Genomic DNA, 25105 nt, shown 5'->3' with positions numbered 1-25105 from the left:
TAGACCGAGTGGAACGTGTGAGTGTGTTGGCAATGCAGTCAAAAGGTGTTGGCAACCAATGACGACGCTGTCAGAAGCAAAAAAGTTGATGGTTCTTGCCGTGCTATTATTCTGGACTTTTTGCTTGTGCAACGTTCCTACCTTCAACAAACTTGATGCACGTCTTCAGCCTGAGGAGAAGTACTTTACAACCGCGACTGTTCCAGCAAGCATGTCGCCTTGCTTCGACCAGCACTAGACGCATCGCCCCGCGCAACCATCGTAACAAACGACTCGCCGCTCGTTCATCACCTCCTGCTCGCCCCAGCGCTCCAGTGGACGACGAAGAGGAGGAAGCCGTCCGCTGGTTCGAACAAGATGTCGAGACAGGTGCTACCCGCCGTATCGCCGGCAATCCAGAAGAGCTGGAAGCGGCAGAGCTGAGACAGAAGATCGCCGCCCTGGAGCAAGAACTGAGCGAATACCAAGATCAAGAGTCGGACGAGGACATGCTGGCTGCCATGGAGCCTGAGGACAGAGCAAAGATGGAAAAGGCTTTGGCCGTACGCAACGAGCAACAGACTGAACTTACCAACGGCCTCAATGTCAGTCTGGACATGCCTCCGCTGACTGTGCCTCTTCTCAAGAAGTTCAACATGTCTCTCCGCAGGGCTGCTCTACAACCCCACTCTGTCGCGCGGAGGAAGGATCTCTGGAGATGGTACGGACGTGCAAGGTACAGCATTCCTGCTCTATCGAGCATGATCCCCAAGAAGGCCTGGCAGCTGATCTGGGACTCTCAATCTGTCGAATCTCACACCAATCCCGAGCGCTTGCACCATATGGCTCAACTTCTGCGCGATATGACTCTGGTCGATATGGAAATCATGCCTGAACAGTCTCTCGTCCTTATTGAGACACTGCTCGCTCTCGACAAGAACGAAGAGGCTGTTGCTTCATGGCAATACATCTTCGACTCTACTTCGACTCCTTCCGAGAAGGTTCTAGCTCTCGGAGTACGACTCTTTGCACAGAACGATCGCGTCGCAAAAGCCAACACAATCATGATGCAACTATTCGATCGCTTTCCCGAGCACGATCCTCGCATCATTATCACTCTTCTCAGCGCCAATCTCCGGACTGGAAGGGACGAAACGGCCTTTGGATGTTACGTCCTCATGAGTCAAAAGCTGGGCGAAGACATGAATATGGAGGACTACGATGTTGTTTCACTCACCTTCCTCGAGCACAACAAAAAGGACTACGCTCTGGCCGTCTTCCGCGACATGATGTTGCGTGGCTCTAACAAAGAAGTCTCGGAACAATTCCTGGGCGCTTCGGGACAGAATGACGCCTATGAAGAGGTCTTCAAGCGCATGGAACTGTTGACTGAAGGAACAAATGACCTGAAAGAACTCAACGCTACTGCTCTGAAGGCTCTGAGTGCTTTACCTCGACCGTGGCAGAACAAGTTCTTCTACGGCAGCTGGCTCAAGAAATTGATTGGAATGGGTCAACTCGAAGCCGCAACGAAGGTCGTCGAGTTGATGTACGAACGAGGTATCGAACCCGATGCTAAACACTTGAATGGGTTGATCGGCGGCTATTTCCGCTCCCAAGTCCCAGAGCTAGAGGATCGAGGCGAACAGATGGCCTGGAAAATGATCCAACGAAGATTAGAACTTTCGTACCGACATCGTTGCATCAAACGAGGCGAAAAAGTGGAAGACATTGCCCCCTCTATATACGATACCAGCGCCAGCAATATCGGAGACGTCGAGATGCCAGCTCATCTCGCCCGTCCCGTGCCTATCGGAACCATCGAGACCTTCAACGTCCTCGCGCTCCAGTATTCCATCAAGGAGAATTGGGCACTCATCCACCACCTCAATCGCATGTTGCGACCAGCAAAACTCTGGTTGGATACTGTATTCTTGAACCACCTACTCAACATGATTTTCAACACTTACCACGACGAAAAAAGACTTTGGCAAAAGTTCTTGAACAAAGCAAAACACGTCACCGGTGGTCCTGACATTGAAACCTACAATATTCTGTGGACAGCTCAACTCGAACACTTGAACCCTAAGATTAATAAAGAAAATAAAGCGAACACTGGATACCCTTCTCCCCGCCAGCTCTTTGGCCTCATGACTTCCTGGTATCACAGCAAAGACGCCAGAGCACGTTCTTTGCTCGCTCCAGACTTCACGCCTGAGGTCTTTACAAAGATCATCTCTAGCTTTTGCTTGCAGAAGGACTTTGCTGGATGTTTGGTGGCGCTACACGGCATCGCTCGCATGTACAACGCATACCCCGATCCAGAATTAGCGCGCGTCATCCTCATCGCCGTAGCCAACATGTCCGAAGCCGAACCAGTGACTCTCCGCGGTCGCCGAGGCCGCCAACAACTCCCCGCCTCTGTGGCTCGCCTCAAAACCACTTCAAAAGTGATGGCAGAACTCGCGAATCGCCGTGCAGAAGCCGCCGCTGCGAGTGGCAACCACATTGAGTCTATGGATGTCCAAGCACGTAAAGAGGAAGCATTGAACTTGCTTTCTGAATTCTTGAGATTGGTGTTGGTAAAGCAAAATAAAAACAGTGTTGATGTGGTGGAGAAAGAGATCCAGGAGGCTGCTGTGACGTGCCAGTTGCCGGGTATTGTGACGGGAGACAAGGATTGTTCGAATGTGGTTGCTGATCTGAATCTGGAGTTGGTTTTGCGCAAGGAGGAGGAGGTATAGGTTGCATCTCGACTCTGTTTTGTACAAAACAGCCTTTAGTTTGGCCGGAGGGGTATCATATATGTTGTTTAGTAAAAGCATCAATCATGTATAATACAATCAAAACACCGCTCTGTTTTTTTTTCTCTGCATCTCTTCGCTTGGTTCTTTTGCTCTTTCCGGATTGAGGTCTCAATCATGTTCCTCCTCCGTCGTGCCCGGACATCCCTCCATATCTGCATCAGCATACCTATACTTGCACCAAAAGCAATAGTGATAGGTATCCCTCAGATATACCACCAATTTCTCAAGTCTCCCTCCTACGCTCAACGCATTGTATTCCTCCAACTCTTGATCCTCCTCTTCGTCTTCGACATCCTCGATTTCCATGCCTAGAGCGATTTTATCATCGTGATCCGCTTCATCGTCATGCCATCGCGAAGACAACGAATCCAGCGCTCCTTTCCTAAGCACTTTCTCCTTGTCCCTCTGTTGTCGTTGCAGAGCCAGAGTTCTCCAAAGCACATTGACTTTCCTTACATCCTTCTCCTTCTCCTTCCTCGCCTTTGCCTTTTCCTCTTCCTCCGTATCAAACTTCTCGCACACCTTCATAGCACCCCACCACATACCCTCTTGTCTTTTCTCTTCTCTCTCCCTCGCAACTCTTTCTCTATACTCTCCAGCCTCTGCTTTTTGTTTCTTTTCTTTTCCTTGGAGCTCTTCCATTGTTTCGCGTATCTTTCTCTTCTTCTCATTATCCATGCCTATTCCCCCCTTCCCCTCCTTGACACTGATTTCAATCGGTTCTGTCCTAGCTCCCTCAGTTTTGCCCAAGCTGCCACCTTTGAAACCCATTTTAGCCATCATCTGAGCGCCCTTTGACGTCGGATTGCTCAATGTTGAAGTCGCCAACGCAGTCTCGCGTGCTAGTTCTGCTTCTTTGGCTAACTCGGCTTTGGTCTTGGGCTGGGATTTTAGGGATGCGATGCGTCGGCGTTCTTGTTGGCGCTGCAAGGAGGTTTTTGGGAGTGCAGGCGAGGGGTCGGTGAAGGACATGTTCATGTAGTCGTCTTCTGCGTCGCTCATTTTTTGTGGTTTGTGGGAGAGGCGTATGCGCTTGAGAGGGTTGGTGTGTGGTGTGTCCTCCGAACAGTTTGTCTGGTCCCTAAGGAGTGGTGTAGGACCTGTCGGTTTGGTTTTGTTGCTGACAAGGTGGTATGATCTGGTGGACTCGGTGTTGACGTATAAGAGTAATTGCCAGCTACTGGAGGAATGCCTTTTGCCGTTTGAAGATGTGAGTGATTGAAATATTCAAGGTCGCGACTTCTTGTGCTCGCAGCTAAACATTCACTGTCGCAAATGCCCGAATTAGGAAATTGAGGCTCGTGCTTCTTGTGCAAGCCTTCACAATAGTCCTGCATAAATACAGAGATGGCGACAGCAAAGACCAAGATCGTCAAACAAGAGCTCGAAACCAGGATATACACGAAACATCCATGAATAAAGAAAGTGAGAGAGAGACAAGACTCGATGATGTACGAAAACGCTTGAACTCTTTTTGAATGGAAATTATACACAGACATCTACTTTTTATCATATCTTCTACATGTCAGACCCCAAAATAAACAAACGCCTTCTGCCCCCTGAAGCAGGATATCCTTATTCCTCCATTTCCTCATCCTCGTCATCCTCTTCCTCGCCTTCGGCAGCCTCTACGCTAAACGTAGGTGCTTGATCAACACCAACATACGAATCACTCATCAAGAACAAAGTCAAGTCGTGCTTGCCAGGCGTGGGTACGGTAAAGTCAAGGCGAACCTTGAGCTCACGACCGATAGTGACCTTCTTGATACTGAGTAAGTTCTTGGTGCTCTCCTCGCCAACAACAAGCCACCAGTTCTCAGACTTCTGTGCAGGGTAGAACGGTGCGTGGACAGTAAGGTTAGGCTCTTCGTCCTCTTCAACATCGCGCTCAATGCTGACGTTGATGAAGCTAGGTTCGCCAGCAACAACGTTCTCGGCATCTTCGAGTTCAAAGTTGAGCTCGACGTTGGGATAGCGTTCGTTGGTGAAGCGAGCGGCATCGCCCAATTGCTGGTTGCTGAGACCCATGTTCTTGACCAGTTTCTCGTAGTTGGGGTTCTCGGACGGGTCCATGGCGTCCATGAACTCGAAAATGTCGTTGATGCCATTACTGTTGACGGCTTCGATGACTTCGGGTTCGAAGTGGGGAATTTGCTTGAGTGGCGAGTCACGATCCCACATGGACTGCACAACCATTTGGCTCATCTCCATGGCGCTCATGGCGTTGAGGTGGGCTTCTGATGAAAGTACGTCTACGCAAGCGCTGAGCAAGACGAGAACCTTTTTGAGGATCAGCTCTTGATCATTGGCAAGATCCACAGGTAGTTGCATGCGTGAGAAGTGTGCTTGCAACAGGATGAATGCCTTGAAGTGAGGAGACTCGAAGTTGACCTCGGCGAGCTTGACTGGCACACGGTCGTAGATACGCGACAGAATGCGTTCTTCGTGACGACGAGTCTGAATGTCCTCGAACTCTGTGGCTGCAGTGACAATCTCGAGGATGCCCTTCAGCTTAGTGGTCTTCTTCAATGAAAGCAAGAAGGTTTGCATGGTAATGAAGGAGATGCTGTAGTAGCCGGCAATCATGGCAGCGTTGAGTGGTGTGATTGAACCATCATCTTCTTCGTCAACCTCGATGATGTTTGCGTCAGTCAAATCCTTGAGAGTGGACTCGATAAGCTCTGACAAATGGTAGTTGAAGGCGTCTTGAGTTGTGTCAGTAAGACCGTAGAAACTGGGGTTGGCCATCAGACGACGGTAAAAGTAGGTGTAGGTGAACCAGTTGATTGCGTCCTGAGTGTCTTCAATCGTCTTGGTGCTGATTTCAGTAACAAAGACGTCGTGCAAGAAGGCTTGCAACTGACTCTCGACTGGAAGTGCCTCTGTCAAGAACTTCTTGTAGTAGTCTCTCTTGACGGCGGGGCACATCAGAACACCACGAGCCTTCTTGTCTTTCATCGGTCTGCCAGCCTTGCCGAGCATCTGCAAAATCTCACTGATGGGGTAGTCGATGTAGCGATGCTCACGACCTTCGAAGAACTGAGTGCCCATCACAATGACCATGTGAGCTGGAGTTTGCACTTCCCAAGCACAGTCTCTTGATACAAGCATTACCTGGATGGCACCAGCCTTGAAGAAGTGCTCGACAGCACGTTTATCGAAGGGACTGAGAGCTTCGTGGAAGTAACCAATACCATGCGACAAAGACTCGGCCAAAGCGCGTTCGTTGATCTTCTCCAGGACAGAAGAGATGTCTTCAAGGTTGGCGTTGAGGAATCGATCTTCTTGGTCATCGGCAACACAAGTTGCCAGCAGGTCCAAGGCAGTCGCGCGTACCTGTTTACGGTTTGGCACGAACACCATGGCGGGCTGACCGGCGGCGAGCTGTGCGATAGACTGGTAGACAGGCTTGACCATGGCCAACATAAGAGATGGGAAATGAGGAATCGTGAAAGGTTGGATGTGGAGCTCAAGGGGGATCTGGCGGTATTGAGGGCTGAAGTTGAAGATGGTGTGCTTGCTAGCTCCGAACCATTCACCGACATCACGGGCGTTGGAAAGAGAGGCACTCAAACCGACGATGCGGAGGCCGTTCTCGAGTTGCTTGCTGATTGCGTGACTGCGAGATACAACAGTCTCGTAGATGTAACCGTTGTGTCCTCCGATCATGTGGAGATCGTCGGCAACAACAAGTGTCACAGCTTGGACATTCTTTCTGCGCTGCCACATACGAGACATCATGTCCCACTGTTGAGGTGTGGCAAGGATAAGATCGCCTTCCCCGAGCAACTTGAGATCAGCAGTAGTCTCGCCAATCAACTTGACAATCTGCTTGCCGCCAGCAATGCCGGTCAAGCGGGATTGCCAGTCTTTATAACGAGCATCGATCGCTTCTTGGAAGGGTGCAATGTAGACAGCCTTGCCATCTCCTTGGCTCCAGTGACGGAGCAGAGCAAATTCAGCACACACAGTCTTACCGCTGCCAGTGGAAGATCCAACAAACACGTTGTCGTCTGAAGAGTACAAGGCATTGAATGTTTGGGTCTGGATCTTGTTGAACCGTTCCCAGTCAGGGTAGAGGTTGACGAACTCTTCACGCTTGAGAGCAGCGATGGGAAGAGGCTGGAGATCCAAAAGAGGAGTGTGAGCAGGGAACTTCTCAGGCAGAATCAGCTTCTGGAAGGACACAGCCAGACGAGCCTCAGAGTGCATCCAACGGTCAGACAACACGGTGATGAAGTAGTTGGGTGGCATGGGCTCAGTGATGGGTACAGTAAACTCGACCAGATGCTCGTTCATCTCGGCTTCGGCGTACTCCTTGCGAAGGACGAACTGGTCATGGAACAGAATTTCTTCACCATCGCAGTCCTCTACGAGAATCCAGAAGCTTTCAGACTTTCCATGGAGGGCTTCGTCCCACTCGAACTTGGGTGAGATGGTAAGCTCGACGCGGAGCATAGTTCGTGTCATGGGTTGAACTTGAGCCTGGATCTCTAGACGAGGGAACTTTTGAACCAGAGCGCAGACTTGTCTACCGGCTCTGGGCAAGCCAAGAAGCTCTCCCATACGAGGAGGATCAAGATCAAAGTAGCTCGACCACGGCACATCAATGCGCTCAGCCTTGCGAACAATGTCTGCAGGGCACTCCGGGAACTGTCTCAGAGGTGACATGGTAGGCCACATACGCTTCTCGGCCATCTTGCAGAGGTTAAGGGCATCCTTGACAACCGAAGCCAGACCCTTCTTGAGAGCGATCTCGAAGACAGCTCTCAGAATACGGCCAGCAGATTGTGTGACGTAGACCAAGTCAGCCATGAGAGCAAGGCCATCGAGCTTCAGACGAGACACGTATGCTTGAAGCAAGACGTTGATCTTGCAGTGAGGCTCATCAATGGTTTCTTTGACAGGGATTGGAACTCTGCCGAGCAGCTTTGCAAGCTCCAGCTTCTCGTCTTGGCGGACGGGAATATACTTGAACTCCTCACTGAGGGCAAAGACACGGAAAAGCTCAATAGGGGTGATTGATGGCTGGATCTGCTGATTGTAGGTCAACATCGATTTGTGAGTAATGTAGTAGTGCGATGCAATGCGACCAAGCTCGGTAGACACGATGCGACCTGCACGTTTGTCGTATTTGACCAGGTTCGCCTGCTCAAGAAGCAAAGCCGCAGAGTGAATCAGATCGACTCTCTTTTGTTCCAGCGTTTCGTCATCTTCGTAGTCGGCACCAACTTGGTACAGTGCGGGCGATCGCAACATACGCACGAACAAATATGTGTAACCCAGCCACTCGACACCCTCATCACGGGTACGAACATTGCCGAGAACGACTTCGGCATTAAGGTTGTCTGCCAACTTGCTAACAAGCTGACTCTCAATGGGAAGCTGTTGGTTCAGTAGCGACAAGTAGTACTGGATTTCCTGTTGTGTCGTGATGATGATACCTTCTCCGTATGTGTCATATTGCGGGCGACCGGCACGACCAAGCATCTGTAGGACGTCTTGAGGAGACAACTCAACCCAGCTACCCTTCTCAGGAGAGTAGATCTGAGTACCCTTAATGATGACAGTGTGAGCTGGAAGGTTGACACCCCATGCGAGGGTGGCTGTGCAGACAAGAACCTGAACATCACCCGAAGCAAACAATTCCTCGACTGAGTTACGATCGGCTCTGCTCATACCAGCGTGATGGATGCCGAAACCGTATGGGAGAAGATCCTTGAGATCAGCATTCGTCACACTCTCGGCTTCCTCTGTCAGAATTTCTCGGCTGGCTGCATCGTGCTTCAGAATCTGCCCGATCGTCTCGAGCTCAAGAGCCTTGTCACGAATGTACTTGGCCGTCTTCGCGGTCTCTTTACGGGAGTGGACGAAAATCAGCATCTGGTTACGCTGTTGACCAACTTGTTCGAGAACCTTGTTGTAGCAAATGTCGTTCATGGTCTTCAACTGCTTGATTGCCTTCTTCTCGGTGACACCGATGAACTCCTGCTTCAAGGGGCAAGGTCTGTAAGTGCCGTCAAAGTGGAACATTCCCTTCTGAGGGTCGACTCTCAGGAAAGTGGCGACATCGCGGTAGTTGGGAAGAGTGGCACTCAGACCTACAAGACGGACAGGCTCACCAGTCTGCTCGATCTTGCGGATCTGTCGACTGACAATGCTCTCGAGAACCGGACCACGGTCGTCGTGAAGCAAGTGGATTTCATCGATACAGATCAAACGGACAAGATTGGTATAGCTGGTGTCAGTGGCCTTGCGAGTAATGACATCCCACTTCTCTGGGGTCGTCACAATGACCTGGGTTTCAGCAATTTGTTGCTTGGTGAGTTGACGATCACCAGTCAGTTCTGAAACCTTAATACCGTAAGGCGCCAGGCGCGCGCCAAAGTTGCCGACCTGTTCCTGGACCAGAGCCTTCAGAGGGGCAATGAAGATGATCTTGAAAGCGTCCAAATCGATCTCGCCAGTCTCGGGATTACGGTGCTTGCCAATTTCGCGCAACATTGCGAGCATAGCGACATTTGTTTTACCAGATCCAGTAGGCGCGCAAATCAGCATGTTGCCGTCGTCCTTGAATGCAGTAGGGAAGCATCGTGTTTGGATTCGGTTGAGCTCCTTAGAACTTCCGAATCCAATGCGAGCCCACTCAGGCAATTCAGTTGTTGGAAGGTTAGGGGTTTCGAAGTCCTCGCGTTTGCGCTTGGGGGCCGGTACGTGGATTTCCTCGTAGCCTTTGAATGTGCGCTTCGTCGATCCTTGTGGCAGCTTAACGCTTGGGTTGGTCATGAGATGGTTTCCCTGGTCAAAGACAAGGTTCTCAAGGTTGATATTCCTGCTCGGTGCAAGACCACCAACAAGACCCTCCTTCTTCTCTTCAGCCACAGCAGGCTTTCCAGTCGCTGTATCCAGGTCCATAAGGTCGAATTGCATCTTTCCCTGAGCTTGTCCATCGGTACCTTGTTGGCGTGTCTTGAGCTCCTTGAGAATGCTTCCGTGTCCAGCCTGGACCATCTCGCGTTCAATGGCCACGCGAGCAGGTTCATCTTCGCCAGCTCTTCTCCACCTCGTTGCCCATACGACCTTATCTCTGTTCTTGACAAGCTTCGAGACCAGCTCGGGGTGTTCGTAGTCGAACAGCTCCATCAAATCGTTCTCAACGTCGCGCAACTGTTTCTCCTCACCATCCTCATTTAAGCCCGACATCATGTCTAGCGCTTGTGATGTCTTGTCTTGTTGAATATGTGCATCCTCGTATAGCTGGCCGATCTGTCGCTGGAGCCAGAAAGCGTCGATTTCGTGAGCGGGTATGATATCCTCCTGGTCGGCCTTTGCTGAGCGGCTGGTTGTCGGGGCTGAGAAGACGAGATCTTCTTCGTCGCCTTCTGCAGCCATATCTTCCACCTCTTCAGCGCCGCCTCCGACGACGTTCTCCGGATCCTCAATGACATCCTCGTCATCTGACTCTCCTTCTCCGTCGCGAACTTCGTAGTTTTGGCCTTCTTCCTCATCTTCGTCACCGAAGTCAACGGCAACACCTTGGCGATCATCAATATCGTCGCCTTCGCCTGCATCATCTGCATCGCCCATATTCTCGTCCTCATCTTGTGCGTCGTAATCTGTAATCTTCTTGCCCAAGTTGACGAGTTCGTTGAATTCCTTCGATGACAAGTTGACGCCGACAATATCGTCAATCTCCCGCTTCTTGTCAAAATCTTTGAGGGCTTGGTCCTTCAGGTACTCCAAAATGCTGTCGGTGGCACTGGCAGTGATGTGGAGGCCGTAGTCGCCTCCCATCTTTTGTGCCACCAGTGTGTTGATCAATGTGTATGTCGCCTGGGTTGCAGGTGTGCGAGGGCGGTATCGTAGGCCTTCGATGTTGAGATCTGCTTGTGATAGGATGCCAGAGGCGCGAGCACTCTGGGCGGGTTCGGGTCTCTTGCGCTTCCTTTGCGCATCTTGAGCAGCTGGTTGGGCAGGAGCGGCTTCGCGGGCATTGCGCGAGCCCATGTCGTTCAGGTTGATGCGACCAGCAAGCGACTCGGGATCACCAGTACTGTCATCACCTCGGCGGGTGATGAATCGACGGTCCGCCTGGAGAACCAGGTTGGACATGGCCGAGTACTTGTACTGGTTGAGGCGCTTGGCATCTTCATTTTCGGCCATTGTGACTATTGTGAGATTGAGGTATAGGGTGGCGGGCGACAGACGTAGATGGATGGCTCCCTACGCGTGTGCTGCCTTGATGGACAGTAAATGGCTTTCTCAAACCACAAGAGCTTCACCAGCGGCGAACATTCACTCCGACTTTTCTTGGCAGTGGTGTAGAGATGCGATGTCGTTGGCATCAGATAGCCATCTTGATGACAACAGCAAGCATGAATCGAACGAAGATTGCTCACCGCCAAGCTTTGCACGATCGACCGAGTTGCCCGCTGCACGGACGTGGTTGTTAGATTCCAACTTGTTCCCTGTTCCATAGCAGACAGATGAGCTTCCTTAACTAGCGTAAGACAAGCGGCTCATACCTATCTTACTGCTGTCATTATATGCACATGGATGTCACTGCCTCGGTGTGGTGACCGGAATCTGCACATACGATAGAACTTCCAGCATTGGATCCACGAGGGGAGAACGCGGCCTCTTGGTCTGTAAAGTCAGCAGTGTTGACGAGCAGGACCTTAAGGTTCTGAGTAGGTTCCAAATGCGAATGCCATGCGCCAAATTGGAGCAATCACATGCGTTCGGTATGCAGATGAGCGTTGACTGGGCTTGCCGTTCGCGGGGTCTATGTCATCGTCATTGTGGCTGGGGCGATCAATTCCCGCTGCGCTGCCTGGAGCTCCATCGGATCGTTTCCTACAAGATCTCGACCTTCTCTCGTCTCTTCATCTGTTCTGCACATTAGACTTCAAGCCGACAAGTACAAGGTACCTGTCGCATCTATCCTACCATGGTCTCGCTGTGGGGTTCGAAAAACAACGACGAGGAGCAGCTCGACGATGGCTCTACCACGCCTAGAGTCTCGTCCGAAGACACCAGACGTCCTCCGTCCAGACGTTCCTACGAGCGAAGAGAGCGTGAAGCAGACGAGAGAACCAGACTCTTGCCTGCTCAACCTCGTCCTCCCCACTCTGATGGCTACCTAGACCCAGATGACCCGGCTGTAAGCCAGCTCGCGTCTCTCTGCTATCTCGTTGCAGTACTGACAACCTCAGGTCTCTCCTTACAACCTCTGGACCGTCCGTTTCCTGAGATACCTCACCGTCCTCTTCTTCCTCATCAACTTCATCTGGTGGGTTCTGCTCTTCGTGTGCATCTTCGTCTCTCCTCCTGGTCTGCACACTAGAGGCTCTGGTTTCTTCGACTTCTCCTACATCACCCTCACCGCTGGTAACCTTCTGGTCGCTATCCTCTTCTTCTCTGCACCCTCCAAGGGCATGCGCATCACATCGGGTATCATCACCGCCATCTTGGCCATCGACTTGATCATGATTCTTGCCATTCCCCGCCTCAGAGTCGAGGAGGGTTGGCCGGGCATTGCCTCGATCGCTTGGGCTACTCTTATCAGCCTTTGGTGTGTCATTACCGACAGAGTTGTGGCTTGGGGCAAGAAGGAGGAAGAAGAGCGTCTTACTGGTCGTGCTGAGACACGCAGGACACTGCGCGAGTGGTTGGCCGTCTCTTTGGCCACTTTGATCCTTATTGTCTTCACTGTCATTACCGTCCTAATGACCGCAACCCTTATCTTGCGTGCTCGTGATGCTACTTTGCCCATGGATGGCGAGCGGTACTACGTTGACGGCGACAAGTACCAGGTCCACCTTGCATGCTTGGGCAACGTTACTTACGGCTCTGACGGTTCCGCCAACCCCACTCTTCTGCTCGAGGCTGGCGAAGTGCCTTCGGAGTACGATTTCGAGCACTGGGCATATGCTGCCTGGAAGAACGGCACTATCGACCGCTACTGCTACTGGGATCGTCCCGGCTACGCTTGGTCTGACAGCGCTCCCAGCCCTCACAGCGCTGGTATGTCCGCAGATGCTTTGTCCGAGGCTTTGGCTGTTGCTGGTGAAGAGGGTCCCTTCATCCTCGTCTCAGCCGGTTACGGCTCCATTGTCTCACGCATCTTCTCCGCTCGCCATGTTCGCAACATTGCCGGTATTATGATGATCGACCCTCTTCACGAGGATCTCCTCCACCGCATCGGCGGCGCATACAGAGGCTTTGTGCTCTGGGGCTTCGGCGTTATCTCACCTCTCGGAATTCAGCGCAACTTTGGCGCCATCTTCAACGGACGCACCCGCGAGGATCGTGTCTACGGTCGCTCGGCTTATCAAGGTGGCAAGTTCATCAAGGCTCAGCTCCAGGAGAACCTCATGGCCGAGTCTCTTACTAAGAACGAAGTTTCGACCGCTCGTACTATCCAGACTCCCGATGTTCCTCTCGTCATCATCAGCAGTGGCATCAGCAACCGCCGTGACACCGAGTGGGAGCGTAAGCAGCGCGACCTGACCAAGCTTACCGAGAACTTGATCAGCTGGGATGTCGTCAACAAGGCCCCTCACGAGGTCTGGAGAACTCTTGACGGCAGAAATGTCATGGACAAGAGACTGAAGGACATTGTCAAGCAGAACTACAAGGCCTTCTCGATCAACGCGGAGGAGATCTAAGATGGACAACAGCCACTTTCACGACTCTTTCAAGTTCTTTTCTGTCATGAAGCGAAATTGAATCATGGTAACTAGCGTAGTGGCGAGCAACGATTAATGTCTTTATTCTGCGTTGCATTTCATACAGCCCGGTACATAGATATCATTGCATTTTGATCTTTTAATGCATTTCAGCTTCTTTTGTGTGATTTCACGTCCACTTGTGCTGAAGGCTGGAGCTCAGTCCACTACACTCCTCTACTACGTGGGAAAAGAGCGCAATGCTCGCGAGCTATGAAAAGGCACAGTAATCTCTAGATCAGGAATGTGTCCAGAGAGAGCCTAGGGAACACCGCATCTCGATGGACACAATCCAGTGCTCGAGACACTGTGCAATCTTGTAGCTAAACGCGTTCCAAACCTTTGCACACGAGGAGGCAGCAAGCTCAAGTGATGTCTCTCAAGTCATAAGGCTTCTTTCTATATCGAGATAAGCTCAAGTGATATATGCAACACGCTCTTCATCTGCACGATCATCATGTAACAAAGGCGCATCCTCACCATTTCTATACTCGCTCGCAGTAAAGAACCTCGTCAACCTCCTCTGACCCGTCCACTGCCTCTGCTGCACCGCCTCCGACGCCTTCAACCCCCAATGCCACACCATACCCGCAATAAAGCCCACGGCATCGTTTTTGAGCGCCAAACATCCAGCCACTGTAACCAACATCACCGCCCACCGATCCTTTTTCTGCTGCTCGTTGAGTTGACGTCTCTTATCCGTTGCTGCTGCAGCAGCAGCGTCGTCGTTTTCTTGCTCTGTTTCCTGCCATGCATCCTGGACGTCATCTAGGGATTGGCCTACTTTAGCCAACTCGACACCAGCGGCTAGAACCATGATTCCGAGTAGGGACTTGGGGAAGCGTTGGAGGAGCGGTATGATGCCTTCGCCGGCGACCAGTCCGAGGATGAGTTTCACAAGGCCGAGAATGATTATGGAGGCACCGCTGCGAGCGCCGAAACGGTGTTGGGCTGCGAGGCCGCCGGAGCCGTGGCAGATTGGCATGGCGCCGAACCAGCAACCGATGAGGTTTGCGAGGCCTACTGAGAGGCCGATTTGGGTATTTGATGGTGTAGGGGGTGAACTGGAGGGAAACAGAGATGCGGAGAGGGATGTCACTGCTAGAATGCTATTTAGAGTTGTGAGAGGAAGTTGAGGGAGACCGGCTTCGAAAGCGCCTTTGTAGAAGTCTCTAAGGGAAGGGATGTAGGTGTGCGGGTGCCAGGCGTGGAAGCCTGAGGGTTGGGTTGATGAGTGCGAGGTTGAGAGATAGATGCCGCTGAGAGTGAGACCGAGGATGAAGACGAGTAGAGCGTAGGGGACTCGAGGTATCAACGATGAACACAGGAGAAAAACGAACGCGGCGATTGCCCATAGCCAGTTGTCTGACCAATTTGGAGCTGTCCATCCAAGAGGCTTGAGTAGACTTGTTCCTGCTGAGATGACCAGAGCGAAGCCAGCTCCCATCTGAATACCTCTGACGACAGGGATAGGTACCACACGCCCAAACCACTTGAGCAGGCCAGTGAGACTAAGAAACGTCACAACTCCTCCCACGAAAAGGCCAGCAGAGATGTTTTCGTTTATGGTGTACGACTGACTGATGGCGATGGCAGCTATAGCTTTCATGGGCTGCACTGGTAATGGTATGCCAAACGCAACTCCTGTTACTATGTTCGCGAGTCCAGAAAACACCAAGGTGGCAGATAAGGATATGCTTTTCGTCAAGGTGAGAGCAATGAGTAGAGGTAGTAAAGTCCCCAGATCGCCGAGAGCTCCAGAGAGTTCATTCAGTGGTTGCGATTTCAGGGTGCGTAGGTTATGCTTGTTCACACTCACCAGGCGTGAGTATAGGGATACCATCATGATGGTGTGATTAGTGTTTAGCGATATGCAATGAGGAATGTTTAGGGAAAACGCTCGCAAACGATGCTAGAAATGCTGTCGGAAATCAGGTCGTAGATCGAAGTCACAAAGGCCCGCGTGATCCAGCCACGTAGGTCCTGTACCGCCAGAATATATATTGGTTAGTCAAAGTGAAGGGTGGGTGACGATAGGGCATCGGAAATGTCACTGATCTTCGCAGGTCCAAGCTTTCTGAGAGTGACCCTGTCCTGCATCGCACCAATCTCCGTCGCGTCTTCCGTGTTGGAACGCGTCTTCCCAAACGAACGTCTGTGACTGAAAATTAATATTACTCACAATCATCAGAGACAAGGACAGCTATGCCTCCGAGATCAGTACTACCATCCTCGTCACAGGTCGCGGCTCCGATACCGAGCTCGCAGATCGTTGGAACAGCTCAATCAGCAAAGAAGCTCAAGCAGTATCGGCCAGTGAAGCCATTACCTTTCGAGCTTCGGGATATTATCAATGTCTACATCGAAGAGCAGCTCTTTTCACAAGCCATTCCATTACTCTCAAACACATTAATCGCAGGCACGGATGGCACATCTGATGGTCGGCCGTTACCAACTTGTGTCCCATCTCCCCAGGTCCTGGCAGTTATGGCAACTCTGGCTGTACATCCCATGTGGACCAATCGAGCTACAGAACCGGAGAATGTGAAGATAGCCAACGATGCTTTGTTCCTCCTCAAACACGTCAACTCCATTGTCGGTGGTACCAATGCCAACTTTACATCAGCTTTCAAGTTTCTCGATAGATTCGACTCTCGAGACCGCCGCCGACGTACTGGAGATCATGTCGGTAGTCCAGAAGAGGACGGCAAGCTGAAGATCAAACTGGCCAACCAAAGTGCAATCTGGAATCTGGCCGAAGACTTCTGGAGCGTGGTCGGGTGGGCCTTCAACTGCTCGTGTCAGCATCCCAAACGATGGGAAAGATGGAGGCCCTGGTTGGAGTTCATACTTGACGCGCTTGAAGACGATCTACAGGAAAGGATATCTGCTGTCGAGCCTCTGAGGGAAGACGGCAAGGAAGCGGCAGCCAATACATTGCTATCTGAGAGTCTGATCGCGCAGTACTGTCTCGCTACGGGCGACGGCAGAGCCAGCAAACGAAGAGTCATGAGAGCAATCCTCGCCAATGGCTGTAAGAAAAATCTGGACGAGTTTCACGAGATATGGAAGAACGAGACCAAACCTCCGAAAGAGAAGAAGATGGAAGAGCTGGTCTCAAAAAAGAAGATCGACTTTGACAATGACGAGTACGGCGACTATATGGACATGGACGACTCTGAAGAAGAGGAGGATGACTTACCCTCGACACCAAAAGCAACAACCTCAGCACGTTCGTCACGTAAGAGAGGACGACCATCATCAGCAACACCGGATGTGGATGCAGAGAGCGAATACACTGCATCTTCCGATTATGGTGGATATGAAGCTGTGCACCTACGCCAGCGTCTCATCGCTTTGGTAAGTGAATTGCCCTCTTTCCGTTCAACACTTTCTAACACTGTGCAGCTCACCCAAATTTCACTGCACTACGAACACGCCTTCATGGAGGCTGAAGACTGCTTCGATTTGGTGACAGAGTTCCTTCGCCCTCTCCCATTAGATACCTTCATGCTATTCGTCTCGCCTCCAGGCTCCTGGCTGGAAGACCATTCACACGCCTCGCTCTGTCAAAATCTTCTCCGTCCGACCATCTCCTCCGACGCACCAACCTACCACGCGGACACGATGACACAAATCGAATTCGAGAAACACTTCTTAGCATATCCAGCTAACTACGCCAATTATGTTGAGAACGCACGAGTGAGCCTATTGGTTGAGAAGCTGCTGAGATTGCTATTCACAAATTCTGCACTGGTTGTTAACGACAGCCTGAAGAAGAAGCTGGATGAAGGAATCAAGGCTAGAGAAGCAAAGGCAAAGTTTGGAGCGAGAAAGTTGGTGGGTGCGAAAGAGGCGGAAGAGGAGAAAGCTGTGCAGATGCTGAGCCGCAGTGCAACGAGGATGAGGATGACGGTTCAGATAGCTGGTGCTCAACAGCAGCAGCAGCAGCAGCAGTAGGCTCTTGACCGAAGCAGATATCGAGAGCATTATCGGGTGGACGAGAACCAGCCAGTCATTCTTCTTGACCCTCTGTCGTTTCTTCGCAGCCAGGTAAACAAATGCTTTCATTGATGGCAATGCATGATATCCTCCAATAGAGAATCATCAATAGAGAGGTCATCTCAAGGTGCTCCTTTGTTCGGAGTTTTCACGTCGACCGGCTTTAGTTCTTGCACCATGCCGCAGACACCGTCATAATTTTGACCAGATGGATACCTGCGACATATCATATATCGAACCAAACGTCATGTAGCCCTACGTAGTCCCTGATAGCAATTGACATGGCCCTAGGTTATGTTCCGCAAGAGAACAAGAGTGAACAGAACAAGCCAGGGTCGTATCACAGACAAGCTGTCTTGTTCAGACGGGTAGATGGATTCGGGAAGGTTATGCGAGTTAGAGTCCTTAGACGGCATTCCATGGCAATTCAGACGTTCTCATGGACCTCGCTTGTCAAAAAGAGTGTGTACATGCGAGGTGAGATACAAGATAGGAAGTCGCGACTCGAGGCAGCGATGCCGGCAAGACGAAGGCGGTGAAGCGTGGGGCTTCCTCGATTGGGACTTGGATGTGACGTTGATTCGTCTCCCAACTCGTTCTCGTGGAAACACACATCAACTACCAGTCAAGCCTCTCTCACACCGACGATCTTGCGCGTTTCTTCTCTGAGTCAAGCCCGCTCTCTACGTGTTCAATCACTCCACTCTCGCTACAGCACACCACCCACCTCGAACGGCCTCGTCGGTCTAGTCACCCTCAAACACACATTCAAGATGTTGAAGATCTGGTCTATGGTATGCATTATGTGAGGACGCTGCTTGCGAGATGATGCTGACTAGTCGTGACAGAAACAACAACAGCAGAAGGACCAGGCCGCCGCGTCTGGTGGCGCAAAGAAGAAGAAGGTGACGGCAGCACAACTGCGTGTGCAAAAGGGCAAGTAGACATGTCTTGCAACTGTATTGTACGGACTGACAGACTACACAGATCTCTCGGAACTGTCGCTCGGCAGCACCATGACAACGACCTTCCCAGACCCCGACGACATCCTGCACTTCAGCCTGACCATCGCACCCGACGAGGGCATGTACAAGAACGGCACCTTTGACTTTACCTTCAACATCAGCCAGAACTTCCCACACGAGCCGCCGAAGGTCAAGTGCACGCAAAAGATCTACCACCCCAACATCGACCTCGAGGGAAACGTGTGCTTGAACATCTTGCGCGAGGACTGGAAGCCGGTGCTGAACTTGAATGCTGTCATTGTTGGTCTGCAGTTCTTGTTCCTCGAGCCCAACGCTAGTGATCCGTTGAACAAGGAGGCTGCTGAGGATCTGGCTCGCGACCGTGATGGCTTCAAGCGCAATGTGCGTTCCAGCATGGCGGGTGGCAGCGTCAAGGGCATCTCGTACGACCGCGTCATGAAGTAGAATGGTCGACGATGGAGTCTAGGAAGAAGAATTGATGTGGCATACGACAGGCGTTTTTCTCTCCCTGCTATCGGTACAAGCGATTTCCATCTCTTTTGCCATGTTGGCTTTCATTTTCTATACAAGCGATGCCATGACTGGCATGCACACGGACGGTGGCCTATATATATTTTCTGCTTGCTGAAGACAACATGTTCAACTTCATCAAGTTTTCCTGTGATCGAGTGTTGTGTGTCGGTTGTGTCTAGGCCAGGGTTGCACTTGAAGAGGTCTGTGCTCACCGGCGGAGCAACTTTCCAGTCGGAATTCGCAGCTGCTTGTTCTCGACAGAGCACCAGTTGCAACACCACCCTCGTTTTCCTCTCGACACACACACCACACACACAATGCACACGTCACTAAGGATACCGCACTCGCTGCGAACCAACGGCCAACAGTGCCTGCACTCGCTCCAGCAGCAGCAATGCCGCCACGTCTCGTCGTTCCGCCGCACAAAAAAGATGCTGCTCGTCCAGCCCGACCAGTCCTTCAAGTCCACCACCGGCTCCCAAGACCACATCATCTACAACCCTCCATCCTCGGCGCCAAACGTCTATCACACACCCCTGAAGTTTTTGCCCAAGGACGACCCACGACGCCGCCTGCACACCCTGCTACGCCCCACCTCAGCCTCTGCCTCCTCCACAACCGCACTGCCGCCAGCCGTGCGACCAGTATACGAGAAGAAATATCACCTTAAAGAAGCAGATATTGCAGAGATCAGACGGCTGCGTGCAGAAGACCCGCGCCAGTGGACGCGAGTGAGGTTGGCTGAGAAGTTTGAGTGCAGTCAGTTTTTCGTGAGCTTGTGCTGCTCGGCGCCGCAGATCAAGGATGAGAGGAATGCCGAGTTGGAGAAGATCAAGGAGAAGTGGGGAAGAACAAAGACGGAGGCGCGTGAGGACAGGCAGACCAGGAAGCAGAGTTGGGGAAAGGCTGTCTAGAGTCTTTGATCTGGTGACTGCGAGTTTGGGGAAAGAGAGCAAAAAGTGCATTTGCATTTTCACGGGTGTTACAGGGAGTGTAAGGGGCTCGATTTGTCTTCTTGTCAGGGCCTTCTGTCGAAAGGGAGGCTTCTGGTTTGTATATGCTCTGGTGTGGTGAAGACATTGTTGTAAGATAGGCGGAAGACAGGGCCATGCAGGCATCTGTTTTGTATACCAACAGAAAAGAGAAACTTCTACTGTACATCAAACCAAAAGACCCGACATTGACAGTCTCACACTGTCACTGCTTTGATTCATCACGATTGCATAAGAATTAAAAATAAAATTAAGAACAATTCCAAAAGTCGTAGGAACGGAAGCCTTGGCAAAATCCCGGAGTAACCCGTCGTCACCTCATGCTATACCGATGCGCGAGCCTTGTGAATCCGCAAGCCCTCAAGCCCGCGCAAGCAACCCTTCTCCACTCCACAAACCCACCAAACCACACTTCACAATGCCTATCAAGCCCATCACTGGTGTACGTTCAACCCGAGGCCCGGATCTCTTCGCGCGAACAATGTCCCAGCGCGCGACGACGACCACGGCCCGCAATGCACATCTGGAGAAGAGCAACCTTTACTGACCTTTGCAACAGATGCTCCGTAGAGGTCTCGTCCTCGACCTTTCCGTCGCTTTCGGTATGTGGTCTTCTGCGAGCAGGATAGAGGCAGATGGGGCAATTGGACTGACATGCGGGTCAATTAGGTCTCGGTACCGCTTCTGGCTACCTCTGGTGGTACGGTACGTAAACCACGCGAATCCTTCTCCTACTCTCCTCGACCATCTCGCCTTCGGATCTTTCGCCTTTTCTGAATTATTTGGAACACTGGATTGGATGGCGTGTATGAACAATGACTGGAACATCGAGTTGAACCAAGCCTTCCGACGAACACAATGCGCCATACGACTGAAGCAGCGTCCTCCGCCTGTCACCCGCAACCCAGCAACTCTATAAACTCAGTCGGAATCAGAACATTACACCAGAGAAAGAAAGAGACAAAAGGAATCATATACTGACATCACGCCTCAACAAACAGGCTTCCACGTCCCCGCCGTCCGCCGCCGCGATCTCTTCTACGCCAAGCTCGAAGACCAGCGCGCCGCTGCCCTCGGCCAGGTCTAGATACTTTTTCCCCCCGTCAAAAATATCCAGATACCAAAGAAAGGGAAAGGCAGCAGCAGCAGCATATGTACAAAGACACGGGGCTGAAGCTTAGAGTGTGGGAAGAAAGCAGATGGCAAATGGCACAATGAAGATTTTGAAACAATACATATGAATATGCGCGTGAGAATGCGTGATACTTTGTTGCTGATGTTTGAGCGGTGAGGCATGTTAAGGTTAAGGTTATGGTGTTGGAGAAGTGAAGTGTGCATAACAGGTCGTAGTACCGATCTTGCTGGTTTGTGTGATCTGTGTATGTTACTGTGATGACGGACGACTACAACATTCCGCAACGCCTACCTAGAAAGCGCGTGGTTGATCGCTAACAGCACGAAGAGGTAGGCTTCTTAGAGTCCTTACATATGAATTCCGTTCAAATATATCTCAGCTCGCGATATCAAAAGGCAAAGTCATGGAAGACAAAAACAAAAGACCAAAGATAAACCTGCTAGCATTTGCACGTCTCTAATAGAAAAAAAAAGCAAAGATACACGTTTTGCGTTCCAAAATCTTGTAATGTATTCAACCCTCGCACACAAAGAAGCTACATCAACACCTGACCTCCACACCTTTCCTCGACACTGTCAAATACTTGACTCCCTTGTACGGCCTCACACCCTCGCCCAACCCTTTACTCCTCTTTGTATCAATGACCAATGCATCCACTTTCAATCCACTGGCCAACCATCCCTTGACCCCAAAACTCAGCGATGCCGATGAAGGCATAAGTCCTACATTTTGTGATTTCTTCTTCTTGTCTTTGGATGCTGCTGATTCTGCAGAGGAGGGTTTGGTGCTAGTGGTGGTCGAATAGTCGTCATCGTCGCTGTAGTCGTGGGTAGAGCTCTTCATACCGCTGCCATTGGAAAATGGTGTTTCGTCGTCTGTGTCTCCAGAGGAGGTACCGACGACAGTGCAGCGCAGAACGCAGCCAGCACTACTGATACCTGCGGCTTCTTTGGCTGAGATCTTCCATTCGATGCTAGTGTCGCCAGGACTCCAGTGTGCTTCGCCCTTTGTAGCGCGCAGATCGCTGATATTGCGAACGGCATGCGTGACAGGGATGCTCACAGTCAATTCCTCCAACACTGGTGCTTTAGCTTCTCCAGAATTGCCACGGAGGGTTGATGGGCGAGATGCACCGCTACTCAGATTATTGGAAAGACTTGCAGCTGCAGATCCCAATGCCGAGTTTGAAGATAGGGATGAGGAAGAGTTGTTGCCACTGCCACTGCCAGTGTAGAAGCGATGGCTGACGAACAGTCTGACTTCAAAGTCTGAGCCTGTGGCGCCTAGACCCACACGCATCTCTATCGAAGCTGGAAGATTCAGATCGCTTGCTTTGGCAGACAGAGGCGAGGCAGAAGGATCCAATAGATCGACGTCGTAACCCGCGAGTACGAAGCGGCCGTCTGGAGGTACAAAGCTGAGTTCGGCATGGTCTCTCCAGCGCGCGAGGCGGACGCAAGGGTGAAAGACTGGACGCTCCATGGTGCGCTTTACCTTGTCGGCTCCAGGGCCGCTGCCAGCGCGTAGACTGAGCAGTAAATCAGGTACGCCAGAGACCTTGCTAGTGAAGGCGATGCTGCCATTTGCGAAGGCGGCTAGAGGACGGCCTGAGGGAGCGTATGTGACAGACAGGGTCTCGACAATGTCGACGTACATTTCGTTACTTGTATGGCGGACGTTGGAGCGGCGCCAGGGGATCTGAGAGCCAGCGGTTGAGAGAGTAGGAGTGAGGCTTCCGCTGCCACCGCTACCCATGCCAGAGAAGGGTGTTGGGCCAGCGTTCAGGCCAGGAGAAGTACTGTTATGCTTGTGTCAGCTGGAGGCTCGGGACATGTGGCCATATGCTTGGATGCGTACCCAGGCAATCCTACACCTCCCAGCAACTTGCCCATCCAGGACGGTGTATCCACAACGTCTCTTAGAGCATTGGCTTCAGTGCCTCCAATCAAGCCTCCATCGCACATCTCGCCCAAGACCTGAGCTATGACATCGTAGTTTGCTTCCAGCTTACTAGCCAGTAGCGGCGCACCCAGAAACTCTTCAAGCGCGTCGGCCACGCGGTGCAGGAACTCTAGGACAACCAGCGGTTCCGTGTCGGTGGAGCAAGGACTCAGAAACAGCAGGCCATCCTGTAGCATGGAGAACAGCAGTGTCGGTGGATTTGTTCCTGTCAGGTAGATACATGATGGTCTGGGTTCTGAGTGGGCGAGGTATAGCGGTAGCAAGGTGGTTGCGGGTGGTGGGCGCGCGGTAAAGGTGTGTGAGACGATGGCATTGCTGCGAATGATGGTCAGTACGAGGATTGCGATGGCAAGAGCGGAGGGGGTTTACTGTACTTGGGCTCGTTGAATATGTAGACTGCCTCGATCAGACCCATGGCGGCGGTTGTTGACCTGCGAGAGTTATGTTCGCATGTGAAAGAGCCATGTTTGGCCGGCTGCACTCAGACGTCACCACTTTCTGGAGCTTCGAGAAACTCATCACGAATTACCTAGTATATAGCCCTCAGAATACGATTTGATGTTTGCACAGACCTAGAAAGCTCTCTTTAAGATGGCGAGGAAACATTGACAGGAGCGAAGAATGATTTATTACGCTGCCTCTATAGGGTGCGTTGGTACAAAACCTCGAGTGATATCTTTATCCGATGCATTTCCTTCCGTCCTTGTTTCAACTCCGAATGCGCCTGTTCGAATTTCATCCCCGACTGAACGCCATCCTAAACATAATCAACGTCTTTGCCTCTTGCCTCCTCCAGTCGTACCTTGTCGCTGTCCCACGACAGGGCTAGCGCTTCGTTCCCTCTTGACTCTTTGTGAGTGCGTCCTGATAGCTTCTTCTACAGGTCCGATGTGCGCTTCTGGAGGATGCTCTGGCCCTAGCGCTTGTAGGAGAGCTTTCTAATGCCATCGTGGGTCGAGCCTGGGCGGCGGCTCCTGCGTGTATGGATTGCGTGCGTGCTGCTCCCAGGGGCCATCCTATTGGCGTCTTGGGTCGTGCGACATGGGCATTCCAGGTGGAGGGAGTCCGGCGCCAGGTCCAGGACTCGGGCCACCCATGGGAGGGAATGGCATACCAGCCGGTGGAGGGAAGGGCATACCGCCAGGAGGAGGGAAAGGCATGCCTTGAGGTGGTGATCCAGCTGCGCCACCGGGTGTCGGAGGAGGGAAGGGCATTCCATTGGGAGGGAAAGGAGGCATGCCGTTTGGTGGGAAGGGGAAAGGTGGCATACCGCGACCGCCGGCTGGAGGAGGGAATGGCATACCGCCAGGTGGTGGGGCCATACCGGGAGGGAAGCCGAAGGGCATGGCTGCTACACCAGCATGGGTTCCGCCGGGCAACATGGGGTTCGCGCTTGCCTGTCCTTCGGCGGCATACGAGGAAGTGATGCTATCAATAACCGATTGTGCCTTTTCGTGTCCGATTTCTGTCCCGCCATGTCAGTCGCATCTCTCTCTGTAGGTCTGAGTGTCGGCTCGCATACGTTGGTAGTAATCGACGACGTTTCGTAGATGGTTGCGACCGCTGTTGTGGGCCTTTCTCACGCTCATACTGTCGTGAGTGAGGTAGACATCGCAATAATCGCCTGAGTTCGCATGAGTATTCAGTCTGTCGTCGTATGGCTACGGCCTGAGGAACCTACAGAAGAGTAGTCGATTGTCAGTAAGAGAACAGCGATTGAGCAGAAGGCGGACTTATATTTCGGCATCTTGACGGTATGATTACTATATCAGATGCGACGAGATGGATGATGGCGCAAAGCTGTCGGTTTTGAGTACAAGGCAGCTCGAACCCCAGACGGCTATACCAAAGTCTTGGCGCAAGAGCATCTTATCTTATCTGGATCATCTTGCATCACCACGTGGATGGCTATAGGAATGCACAGTCTCTTGAGTGAACAGAGAGTCTCCAAAGAGAGTCAAGATGCTATGGCTCTCTGCAGATTTTGCCACAATCTGGA

General features: G+C 51.8%; 11 protein-coding genes across 11 annotated transcripts; 6 read left to right on the top strand and 5 right to left on the bottom strand.

The window, feature by feature from the left end:
• Positions 1 to 155: 155 nt before the first annotated feature.
• M436DRAFT_60341 (uncharacterized protein) lies at positions 156 to 2723 on the top strand (the record flags this gene model as incomplete). The annotated part of the gene is made up of 1 exon (XM_013575540.1): positions 156 to 2723. One exon carries the CDS (start codon positions 156 to 158, stop codon positions 2721 to 2723), a length of 2568 nt encoding a protein of 855 aa, XP_013430994.1.
• A 171-nt stretch (positions 2724 to 2894) lies between these two features.
• M436DRAFT_78261 (uncharacterized protein) lies at positions 2895 to 3788 on the bottom strand (the record flags this gene model as incomplete). Its single annotated transcript, XM_013575852.1, has 1 exon — positions 2895 to 3788. The coding sequence occupies one exon, from the start codon at positions 3786 to 3788 to the stop codon at positions 2895 to 2897; it is 894 nt and encodes a 297-aa protein (XP_013431306.1).
• Positions 3789 to 4361: 573 nt separating this feature from the next.
• On the bottom strand, positions 4362 to 10898 carry M436DRAFT_38216 (Sec63-domain-containing protein; the record flags this gene model as incomplete). Its single annotated transcript, XM_013575317.1, has 1 exon — positions 4362 to 10898. The coding sequence occupies one exon, from the start codon at positions 10896 to 10898 to the stop codon at positions 4362 to 4364; it is 6537 nt and encodes a 2178-aa protein (XP_013430771.1).
• Positions 10899 to 11736: 838 nt separating this feature from the next.
• M436DRAFT_37742 (uncharacterized protein) lies at positions 11737 to 13456 on the top strand (the record flags this gene model as incomplete). Its single annotated transcript, XM_013575237.1, has 2 exons — positions 11737 to 11949; positions 12002 to 13456. 2 exons carry the CDS (start codon positions 11737 to 11739, stop codon positions 13454 to 13456), a joined length of 1668 nt encoding a protein of 555 aa, XP_013430691.1.
• Positions 13457 to 13931: 475 nt separating this feature from the next.
• On the bottom strand, positions 13932 to 15362 carry M436DRAFT_60337 (uncharacterized protein; the record flags this gene model as incomplete). The annotated part of the gene is made up of 1 exon (XM_013575539.1): positions 13932 to 15362. The coding sequence occupies one exon, from the start codon at positions 15360 to 15362 to the stop codon at positions 13932 to 13934; it is 1431 nt and encodes a 476-aa protein (XP_013430993.1).
• Positions 15363 to 15721: 359 nt separating this feature from the next.
• Positions 15722 to 17476, top strand: M436DRAFT_39220 (uncharacterized protein; the record flags this gene model as incomplete). Its single annotated transcript, XM_013575507.1, has 2 exons — positions 15722 to 16876; positions 16925 to 17476. 2 exons carry the CDS (start codon positions 15722 to 15724, stop codon positions 17474 to 17476), a joined length of 1707 nt encoding a protein of 568 aa, XP_013430961.1.
• Positions 17477 to 18291: 815 nt separating this feature from the next.
• On the top strand, positions 18292 to 18948 carry M436DRAFT_69488 (NEDD8-conjugating enzyme UBC12; the record flags this gene model as incomplete). Its single annotated transcript, XM_013575689.1, has 3 exons — positions 18292 to 18312; positions 18367 to 18454; positions 18506 to 18948. 3 exons carry the CDS (start codon positions 18292 to 18294, stop codon positions 18946 to 18948), a joined length of 552 nt encoding a protein of 183 aa, XP_013431143.1.
• A 386-nt stretch (positions 18949 to 19334) lies between these two features.
• Positions 19335 to 19931, top strand: M436DRAFT_39102 (uncharacterized protein; the record flags this gene model as incomplete). The annotated part of the gene is made up of 1 exon (XM_013575485.1): positions 19335 to 19931. The coding sequence occupies one exon, from the start codon at positions 19335 to 19337 to the stop codon at positions 19929 to 19931; it is 597 nt and encodes a 198-aa protein (XP_013430939.1).
• Positions 19932 to 20427: 496 nt separating this feature from the next.
• M436DRAFT_78254 (cytochrome-c oxidase, subunit VIIa) lies at positions 20428 to 21096 on the top strand (the record flags this gene model as incomplete). The annotated part of the gene is made up of 4 exons (XM_013575851.1): positions 20428 to 20451; positions 20569 to 20611; positions 20679 to 20714; positions 21011 to 21096. 4 exons carry the CDS (start codon positions 20428 to 20430, stop codon positions 21094 to 21096), a joined length of 189 nt encoding a protein of 62 aa, XP_013431305.1.
• Positions 21097 to 21684: 588 nt separating this feature from the next.
• On the bottom strand, positions 21685 to 23521 carry M436DRAFT_38884 (clathrin adaptor, mu subunit; the record flags this gene model as incomplete). The annotated part of the gene is made up of 4 exons (XM_013575440.1): positions 21685 to 22307; positions 22368 to 22942; positions 23002 to 23421; positions 23481 to 23521. The coding sequence occupies 4 exons, from the start codon at positions 23519 to 23521 to the stop codon at positions 21685 to 21687; spliced, it is 1659 nt and encodes a 552-aa protein (XP_013430894.1).
• A 601-nt stretch (positions 23522 to 24122) lies between these two features.
• On the bottom strand, positions 24123 to 24853 carry M436DRAFT_78252 (uncharacterized protein; the record flags this gene model as incomplete). Its single annotated transcript, XM_013575850.1, has 3 exons — positions 24123 to 24571; positions 24629 to 24730; positions 24784 to 24853. 3 exons carry the CDS (start codon positions 24851 to 24853, stop codon positions 24123 to 24125), a joined length of 621 nt encoding a protein of 206 aa, XP_013431304.1.
• Between the last annotated feature and the right edge of the window lie 252 nt (positions 24854 to 25105).

The sequence above is a fragment of the Aureobasidium namibiae genome (genome assembly GCF_000721765.1).
Source record: "Aureobasidium namibiae CBS 147.97 unplaced genomic scaffold scaffold_2, whole genome shotgun sequence".
Classification (NCBI taxonomy): Eukaryota; Fungi; Ascomycota; class Dothideomycetes; order Dothideales; family Saccotheciaceae; genus Aureobasidium; species Aureobasidium namibiae.
Note: the sequence above shows the minus strand (reverse complement) of the source record. Positions and strands in the feature narration are given on the sequence as shown.